At 31.7% G+C, this 9163-nt stretch overlaps 2 protein-coding genes across 2 annotated transcripts; one reads left to right on the forward strand and one right to left on the reverse strand.

Annotated features, from left to right (window-relative positions):
- Positions 1-5691: 5691 nt before the first annotated feature.
- LOC128952244 (endonuclease III-like protein 1) lies at positions 5692-6981 on the reverse strand. Its single transcript, XM_054297602.1, has one exon. It carries the CDS (start codon positions 6856-6858, stop codon positions 5764-5766), a length of 1095 nt encoding a protein of 364 aa, XP_054153577.1. The 5' UTR covers positions 6859-6981; the 3' UTR covers positions 5692-5763.
- Positions 6982-7060: 79 nt separating this feature from the next.
- LOC128952246 (PITH domain-containing protein GA19395-like) lies at positions 7061-8668 on the forward strand. The gene is made up of 6 exons (XM_054297604.1): positions 7061-7546; positions 7637-7680; positions 7786-7863; positions 7987-8091; positions 8202-8310; positions 8420-8668. Exons 1-6 carry the CDS (start codon positions 7358-7360, stop codon positions 8519-8521), a joined length of 627 nt encoding a protein of 208 aa, XP_054153579.1. The 5' UTR covers positions 7061-7357; the 3' UTR covers positions 8522-8668.
- Positions 8669-9163: the final 495 nt, after the last annotated feature.

Raw genomic sequence — 9163 nt, forward strand, 5'->3', positions numbered from 1 at the left:
AATTATCTGTTAGCTCTAATATATTGAGAAATTTTGTAGTACAGTATTTATCATTACCTTCGAGTACAGGGTTTCTACTCAATAGGTCTGCACCGATATTAGTTTTACCAGTAATATACCTGACATCAGGATTATACTGTCCTATCCTGAGAGCCCAATTGAACAAACGTGTTGTCGGTTTTTTAATTGAGTTTAACCACTTTAATGGGTTATGGTCTGAGTATACAATCACTTGATTGCCGTAGAGATAATGATGCCAGTAGTCAAGCGACTGGACCAGTGCTAGACACTCAAGCTCTGAGACATTATAGTTTTTCTGATAGTTTAATAACTTACGAGAAAAGTAGCCTATCGGGTGTAGTTTACCGTCACTTTGCATCTGCTTAAGCACGGCTCCGGTACCTATTTTGCTGGCATCGGTATAGAGTATGCATTCTTTATTTGCGTCATATATAGATAAGACTGGTTTGTTTGTTAGGTATGTTTTAACCCAATTGAATGCATTTTCACATTCGGTATCCCATTTAAATTGAGTATCTTTTTTGAGTAGATTATATAATGGGTTTAATTGTTTGCATGCATTTGGTATGAATTTATAATAGAAATTGATTTTTCCTAAAAATTGTTGCAATTGCTTAACTGTATTTGGTTTAGGGAAATTTTTAATTGCAATAATGTTATCATTTATTGGTGTGTATTTGTTTTTAGTTATATAATGACCTAAATATTGTACAGTATTTTTTGCAAATTTACATTTTGTTAATTTTAATTTTATGTTTTCGCACTTTAATGCACTTAATGTTTTTTCAATATGTTTTATGTGATCAGTTAATGATTTTGAATGTATTATGATATCATCTAAATAATTATGAGCAAAATTATTTAAATTATATTTAATTAATATATTTTGTATAACTCTCTGAAAAATCATAGGAGAGTTCCTGAAGCCGAACGGCATAGTTAGCCACTCGTAGTGTTGATTTGTAGTGACAAATGCTGTCTTATGTATATCTTTTTGGTCAACTCTTATGTGCCAAAAACCACTAGTTATGTCTAGGGTTGTGAAATACTCACAATCTATGAGTTTGTCTACAATGTCATTGAATAGCGGGAACGGAAAATTGTCGGGAATTGTAATTTTATTTAGTTTCCTATAATCTATGGTTAGCCGGCTTTTTGTACCCTCGTCTTTTTTGTAAGCGAGAGTTATAGGGAAACTGTATGGACTGACACTTTTCCTAATAAATCCTTTTTCTAGTAATTTATCGATTTGATCATCGATTACCTGTTGATCCGATGGTGAGCACCGATACGGACGTAAATTTATTGGGACATTGTTTGTGATATTTATTGTGCATTTTTCGGTGTTTATTAACCCGATGTCGTATTTATTTATTGAGAATATGTTTGAATGTTTGGTTAGGATTGCATGCAATTTGTTTTGCTGATCACTGTTTAAAGGGTTTGAGATAAGCATCTCATTGGTATTTATGTGACAATTATTGTCAATGCATTGATTTTCTGTATAATTTGATAATATCTCATCTGTTTGGGTGATATTATTGTTTGTAAATGTTTATATAATCTGATAATTGCTATTCATATGTAAATTGAATTTTTTTATTAAATCTAAACCTAATAGAAAATTATGGTTAGATTTTTGAATGACATATACTGTACATACATGAGTTAGTGAACCTATGGTTAATGTAATATTTACGAGACCTAAACATGAATTTGAATTATTAATAGATTTGAAATGTGTTATCTGTTTATTAAATGGTAGTTTTAACTTTTTAACTATTTGATCACTAATGACACTAACATTAGCTCCGGGATCAAAAATAATATGAAATATTTGTTTATCAATAATAGCATAAATTTTGATTAGTTTTTGATGATTAGGTCTCTTATTTAGTTTAAATGTATTGAATTGATGTCGTTTTCGACAGACTCTGTGATGTCATTATTGACTTCAAAATTGTTAATTTTTTTAGCATTAGTTGTCTGTGTTGTGTTAGGTTTGCCTTTGTTTAAACACTCATTAGACCAGTGATACCGGCCTTTAAGTCCAAGCTTTTCACATATAAAACAAGGGGACATGGGTTTGCGTTTTGGTTTATCTAATTTTTGGTCATATTTTTGCTTTGCTATTGGTTTGTTTGACACAGCATTTGATTTAGCAATTGATTGGAAGCGCTTTAAGTTATTTTCTGCAGTTTTTGCTATCGTATAAAAATCTGCAAATGTTTTTGGTTTCACAGCCGTGAAACATTCAACCATTTTTGGGTGTAAATTATGGATCATTAAGGGAATCATCTGAGACTCAGTTAGTTTTGCCGCTACACCTAATCGTCGCTTTGCTTCAAAGTACTCTTTTATGCCTTGGCTTACATCATATTTTAAGTTTACAAACTCTACAATGGGTTCAATAGATTCAATGCCGAATCTGTACAGTAATTTATTTTTGATTGAATCAAAACTTTGGTTATCGAAGTTTTCGATATACCAATTGAGAGCATCATCTTCGAGATGATTACCTAATAGTATAGCCTTATCACTGTCTGTCCACTTATAATATTTTGCTATCATTTCATAGCGTTTAAACCAATTTTCTATTGAGATCTTATCTCCTAAACCTTTATATACTTGAATCTTAGGCTTACTGTTTGATGGCTTGATATGCGATGAATCGTAAATCTCGGTGTCGGAGCTGTCATCGATGTCCACCAATTGCTGTGTTGGGCGAGTGTTGTCATTGTTTGGCGGATCAACGTCTTGTGGAGATGTGTTGGGTGTTGTTGTGTTTGTTTGTCTCATAGGTTGTACTGTTGGTGTCGGTGCCGGTGCTGTTTGAGTTGACTGACGGGTGTTTCTCTTTGGTGCCATTCTTCAGGAGTGCGATTATTGCAGCGATGGTTTGCTCGTCGATATGTTTATCACTTTTGTCAATAGCCTTCACTATTTCTTCGGCTGATCTAATGGTTCGGTCGACGGCAACTGTTGGCACAACAAGTTTTTTACCGATTCTGTATAGTCTACTGAATATACCGGCGCTCACAATACAACTTGCAGTTAACAATAATATAAAAACTGATGCACTAATGAAAACTTTTAAATTCATTGATCGGGATTGTGGTCACAATCCTGCCGACTATATGTCGTGGCGTAAAAATATGGTATGAATTATAAAAAACAATTGAAATGAATTGCAGTCGATGTGTTGAGTGAAAATGAAAAAACTTTATTTAAAACTTTATTATTGAAAATACATTTGATATGAAATATTTGTATTTCATATATGATATGATGTCTATAAGCATAGACTATGGTATACAACGCATACGTATCTATTGTTTGACATACATTTATATAGGGTTTTAACATATAATAAAATGTATTGAATGGTTGGCCACTGGAAGGTCAGTTTGACCCACATTTCAAAGTGTGGTCTTATTTTTAGAAATATGTATGATATCTGTGTATAAGATATAATTGAAATGAATGTATGTGTGTTTGTGTATGTGTGTGACAATAGTTTTAATTGATATTTTAAGGTATAAACTGTGATAAAAGTGGTACATAGGGTTGGGTTCAAAGGGTTGTTCGAGAGATACCGACAATAGGTTTCTAGGAATAGATAGTCAAAAGTATGGGAACATTGATTGAAATTTAGTTATATTTACTTTTATTAGTTTTTCCCATTAAAATAACTTTTCTATATTTACTATAAAACGGTTTGGTTTTTAAAAAACTTTTAAAGTTTTAGAGATATAGTTTCCCATATAAATATAGAATCTATAATTATATTATAGATAAATAAATTGATTAAATAAAATTTTATTTATTTTTAAAAAAAATTCTATTAATTTTATTTAGTAGTTAAAATAATTATCGGCAATTTTTTTTTATAATAAATAATTACATTTAAAACTTACACAAATCAGGTAATAATTATATATATATATATATAAAAAACGATTTGGGTTTTATGTTATATCATAATAATTTCAAATAGGGTTTAGATATCTATTGATATATTATATTGGATTGCGTTTATATTAAATACAATTTTTTTAATTTTTAAAAAATAAAAAAATAAAATTATAGATCAAATGTGCCGACAATTACTTGTACTGTAATTATAATATTAATAGTAGTGTAGTGTCAGAGTTGAAACTGATTTCCGGTTTGTTTTTTAAAAACTATAGTAAAAATCATTAAAAAAAAACTTTTTTTTATTAACCATTAGTTTTAAATAAAGTTAAAACAATTAGTTTTTAAAGTTATATTGTATAAGATTTTATGAAAACTTCTTATAAATAATTTATAAATATTTAATAAAAGTTTTTTTTTATATAAATAGTTTTCAAACAAATTGTTTTTTATTAATTAGTAGTTTTAGTGACCATCAAAATAATGTCGTCTTCACTGTCATCATCGGATCCGATATCAACGGACATGTCATCGACGTCATCATCGATGGCCACCAAACGACGAAAAACCTATAGTGGTCACCACCGCTGCCGATATCGAGAACGTATTGGCCGTATTACTCAACTGTTGTGTCAGGCAATGGCCGAACTTTATGATGTCATCGATGATATCAATGATAATGATGGTTGTGATTGTGACGATGACAGTGATGATCATGAAATGGATCAGTCACTGGCTTCTGGACATACACAAAGCGGTAATGTCATCGATTCGGTCAATCATATAGACAATGGTCACCAGTTATTGGTTACCTCTACCAATGATGATGATGATGGAAATCAGCCGCAAATGTTACAGATATTTAAGCCTGTCTTTGATCAACTCATAAGTAATGGTACGAAGAGTAGTAAAACGGTATCTTCTAGATCTAACTTTAGAAATATCGGTAATAATAAAAAGTTTTATTTTATTTTTTTTTTGGTGAAAACAATTACAGTTTCTTCAATTACTGAAGACTTTGAGATCCAAAAGATTGTATCGCAAACACAACCTATGATTGTCTTAAGTCCATTGAAAATGGCAAACAAAGTGATGCCATCGTTAGAGGAGTTACCGTCACCCGCGATGAACAACAAGAAGAAAAAATCATCAAAAAGTAAGCCGAAAAAGCCAAGTCGTAAAATTCCGGCGAAACGTTTAGTGGTCACCAATCCGTTAACAATAACAACAAAACTAGATGTCTTAAGCAAACCGAAACAGTCGGCTAACAGTAAACCAAAGTCAAAGCCGAAGTCGAAATCAATACCACTTAATAAAACTCAATTGATGTCCAATTTATTGTCGAATAAGCCGAACATCTTTTGTTCAGAAAAAAGAGGTCCACAAACTAGTCAAGTGAGCGACGGTAAGGCCGCTACTATTGCTACGACGGATGTGGCGGCCATTCAAAGTAAATTGATTGATAAGACCGACAGTCAAATCAGTGCTAGTTTTGACAAATTGTTGTCTCTTTGGACAAACGTTGGCATAACTAGTCCGCCGAGTCGGCCGCCATCACCTATTTTTGGGTGAGATATTTAACTACCGGTAATAATAATAATAATAATATTTATTCATATTATATATGATATTAAAACAAAAACAATTTTTTTAAGAATATGATTAAATAACAAATATTATTATTATAATGAGATTTACGGTAAAACAAAAATAATTTTCATAAAAAGCATGAAATGATTATATCATTTACTCTATTAATGGCTTATATTTTTTTTGGTGATATTCAATAAAAACATTTCAATAAAACAAAACAAACAAACAATTTGTCTAAAATTCGATATCTTTGGCACTCTTTTTCTTCTTAATCTTTGTTGTCGTCGTCGTCGATGAAGACACAAACGGACACAGACTTTGATTAAGACATTCATTGCATTTGGGTTTAATTGCCGAACAAATAGTCTGACCAAAGCCGACAACCAACAGATTAAAGTCATCCCAATCCTCTTTCGGCAACCATTTTTCCAATTGTTTTTGTGTCTGTTCCGGTGTCTTCGTATTGTTTGTCCATTTCAAACGATTGCAAATACGATGAACGTGTGTATCGACAGCCACTCCTGTCAACTGATTCCAAGCGATTTTCATCGCCAAGTGTGCCATTTTAGGACCCACTCCCGGCAGTGACAACAGTCCATCGAGTGTGTCGGGAATGTCGCCGTCAAACTGATCCCGCAGTATAATAGCTGTTCGTTTAATAAATTTGCATTTATTACGATAGAAACTAACCGATCGTATCATTTCCATCAACAGTGTATCATCGGTAGCAATAATATGGTCAACAGTCAGACCATAGTTACGCAGCGATTGCATTGTTGCATAAGTTATCTCATCTCTGGTCTGACTCGACAGCATCAGTGATATCAATATCTGAAAGCGTTTGTCTTTATCGTTGCCTTCATTTTCATCGTAAGTCTTTTCGGCGCCCATACTGTCGACCACTGCATTCCTATCGCTTCTCATTTGTCTTATATTTTCAAGTAATTGTCGCCAATTTTTCGGCTCTTCAGTGGACTCAACAACTGATTTTCGTTGTCTTTTGTTTTGGACATTCGGTTTTTGGACAGTTGTTGTCGATGAGTTGTTATTGGCTTTATCACTATCGGTGTCACCAAAGTATACACTTGTCTCGATGATGACCATCTGGTTATCTTGACTTTTAGTGGTCATCTTATTATTATTATTCTTCTTCTTCTTGATTGTTGTCATCGACGGCAATATAGACGACGACGACTTCAGACGCGTCTGCGATCGTGTCGTGCGGACAGTTGTTATTGTTGTGGACATCTTCGGCTGAAACAACGACAACAAAACAGATCTAATACTTGCAAAACCAGTGTGTCTTAAGCGGACTGTTGTCGATATCATTCACAGAAACAGAAACTATGGATCAAATGTTAAGACAATTGTTGTTTTCGTTTCATTTTTTTGAAAAAAAAGTTTGTTTTGAAACAAAAAATCAAATGACGAGTCGTTCACAAACACTGTTACATATGATTGCATCACTCAATGACTGACTATTACTGTATTAATAATATAAATGAATGAATGACTAAATCATTGAATGACTCATTTGTTTTCCAAATATTTTTTCTAATGTTTTGTTTTATTTGTGTTTTGTTTGACAATCAGTTTACCACTTCTTTACTCAATTTCTGTCCACTCATTGATATCACTGCTGCCGCCGCACCCGAACTGACCACAAGTACTTAATATACAGACACTGAAGTCATTTTGTTGTTGTTGTTGTTGTTCGCCAACTGCTGTGTGTGTCCGCTGCCGCCGCCGCTTCATTGCCGTTTCAAACAATCACCCAATTGATCCATAGATAGATAGATCCAATTGTTCCGACCGCCAGATAAAAGAAATGCCAAATCACTGTTGCGACCACTCGTGCGAAGGCCACCAGTCTATCAACAATACCGAAGACATGGGTATACTGTACAGTCTGTACACTCGCATCGATACCGATCGTATCGAGTGTCTCAATGAGGCCGTCGAAGGTTCCGGTAAACTGGTATTCAAGCCGTGGGAAGATAGACTAAACTTTGAACAGGTATTTGATCACTAGTTGATCACCAACTGATCCCATTTGATGACAACATGCAATAACAACTGATTATTATTTTGTTTGTGTTTTTTACAGTACGTCGAAAGCGATTGCGATGAAGAACTGCTCTTTAAGATACCGTTAGTTTTTTTTAAATATTATATTTGATTTATTGATATTATTATTATTATTTTTGTGTGTAATAACTAACAAACAACTTATTGGTTATTTTTATATGACATTAGATTTACCGGAAATGTCAAACTAAAAGGTCTGATCGTAATCGGCAGCGATGACGAGTCTCATCCATCGCGGATCCGATTGTAAGCACAGATTTTCAATCATTATTGTTATCATCAAATTGTTATCAAATAACTAATCAAAAACTATTGGGATCTAATTGACGCTTATTTTTATTATATTTTTAATTATATGCTAAAAAATAGATTTAAAAACCGTCCGAATATGAACTTTGATGACGTGACCGTCGAAGCAGATCAAGAGTTTGAGACAATGAGAGACACGAACGGCACACTTGAATATATAATTAAGTAATTAATTAATTAATTTCTCAATGAAAACAATTAAATTGATGGCTAAATTAAGTTGTTTTAATTGTTTGTTTATTTTTTTTATAATTGATAATTGATTTTCCCTTAAGAATTGTCAAATTTTCATCCGTACATCACTTGACTATTCACATACCGAAGAACTTTGGCAACGAAACAACAAAAGTCTATTACATTGGTCTTAGAGGAGAGTTTACTAAAGTAATTGTTGTTTTTGTGGTCATTCATCAAACCTAAGCAAACCATTTATGAAAAAAACTATTGATATTATGATATATTTATTTGTATTTGTTTTCTCATTTTTTTTCAGACAAATCGAGACGCTATAGTAATGACATGCTATGAGTCGGCGCCCAATCCGGCCGAATGTAAAACCGATTTGAAAGACACGGTTCCGCAACAAATACATTGATAGAGTGAAGTAGAAGAAGATGATGATCGATGAAGATGTCTGACGATACAAAACTGATGGTTTAATTGATGTGTTTTTTTATTTGTGGGAAAAATAATAATAATTGTTTTTTTTAGTTAATTTAATTTTGTAATCAATTTATATACAGTTATATAATACAATCAATTATAATATAACCGAATGAAATGATGAATAATAAATAATATCTTTACTATTACTATATGTATATATCGTATAATTCAACGACAATTAGATAGTCCTATAGAGGAACGGTAGGTATTGTTAAAGATTTATTATATTGAGATCTAAATTGTGATTTCATAACCAATCAAACTAATAGCGCAAATAGTCTTAACATCCAATAAATTGATTCAACTTTTTATTTGTGATCATAAATGTCGACAATATTTTTTTCAATATAGGTAACACATTTTATAAACAAAACAAAAATTATATTTAAATTAATATTTATTTAAAATGAAATTATAAATTCTATTCAAAAAAAAAATTATATACTAGAAAATATTTATTGTTAAAAATTATAATATAATAGAAATAAATTATATATAAAAAAAATTGTTAGTATATTATTGTTCAGAAAATATATACCAATCTATTGACAGTAATCTATTAATAATAAAA

The sequence above is a fragment of the Oppia nitens genome, unplaced genomic scaffold (assembly GCF_028296485.1).
Source record: "Oppia nitens isolate AA-2021 unplaced genomic scaffold, nextdenovo-longstitch-racon4-pilon3 scaffold1_pilon_pilon_pilon, whole genome shotgun sequence".
Taxonomy (NCBI): Eukaryota; Metazoa; Arthropoda; class Arachnida; order Sarcoptiformes; family Oppiidae; genus Oppia; species Oppia nitens.

Bases quoted from the DNA above. Each gene is read 5' to 3' on its own strand.
- LOC128952244 (XM_054297602.1), bottom strand. From the start codon at position 6,858: ATGATATCGACAACAGTCCGCTTAAGACACACTGGTTTTGCAAGTATT.
- LOC128952246 (XM_054297604.1), top strand. From the start codon at position 7,358: ATGCCAAATCACTGTTGCGACCACTCGTGCGAAGGCCACCAGTCTATC. The intron at 7,681-7,785 runs GTTAGTTTTTTT...ATATGACATTAG, and splicing joins GAACTGCTCTTTAAGATACC to ATTTACCGGAAATGTCAAAC. The intron at 8,311-8,419 runs GTAATTGTTGTT...ATTTTTTTTCAG, and splicing joins TTAGAGGAGAGTTTACTAAA to ACAAATCGAGACGCTATAGT.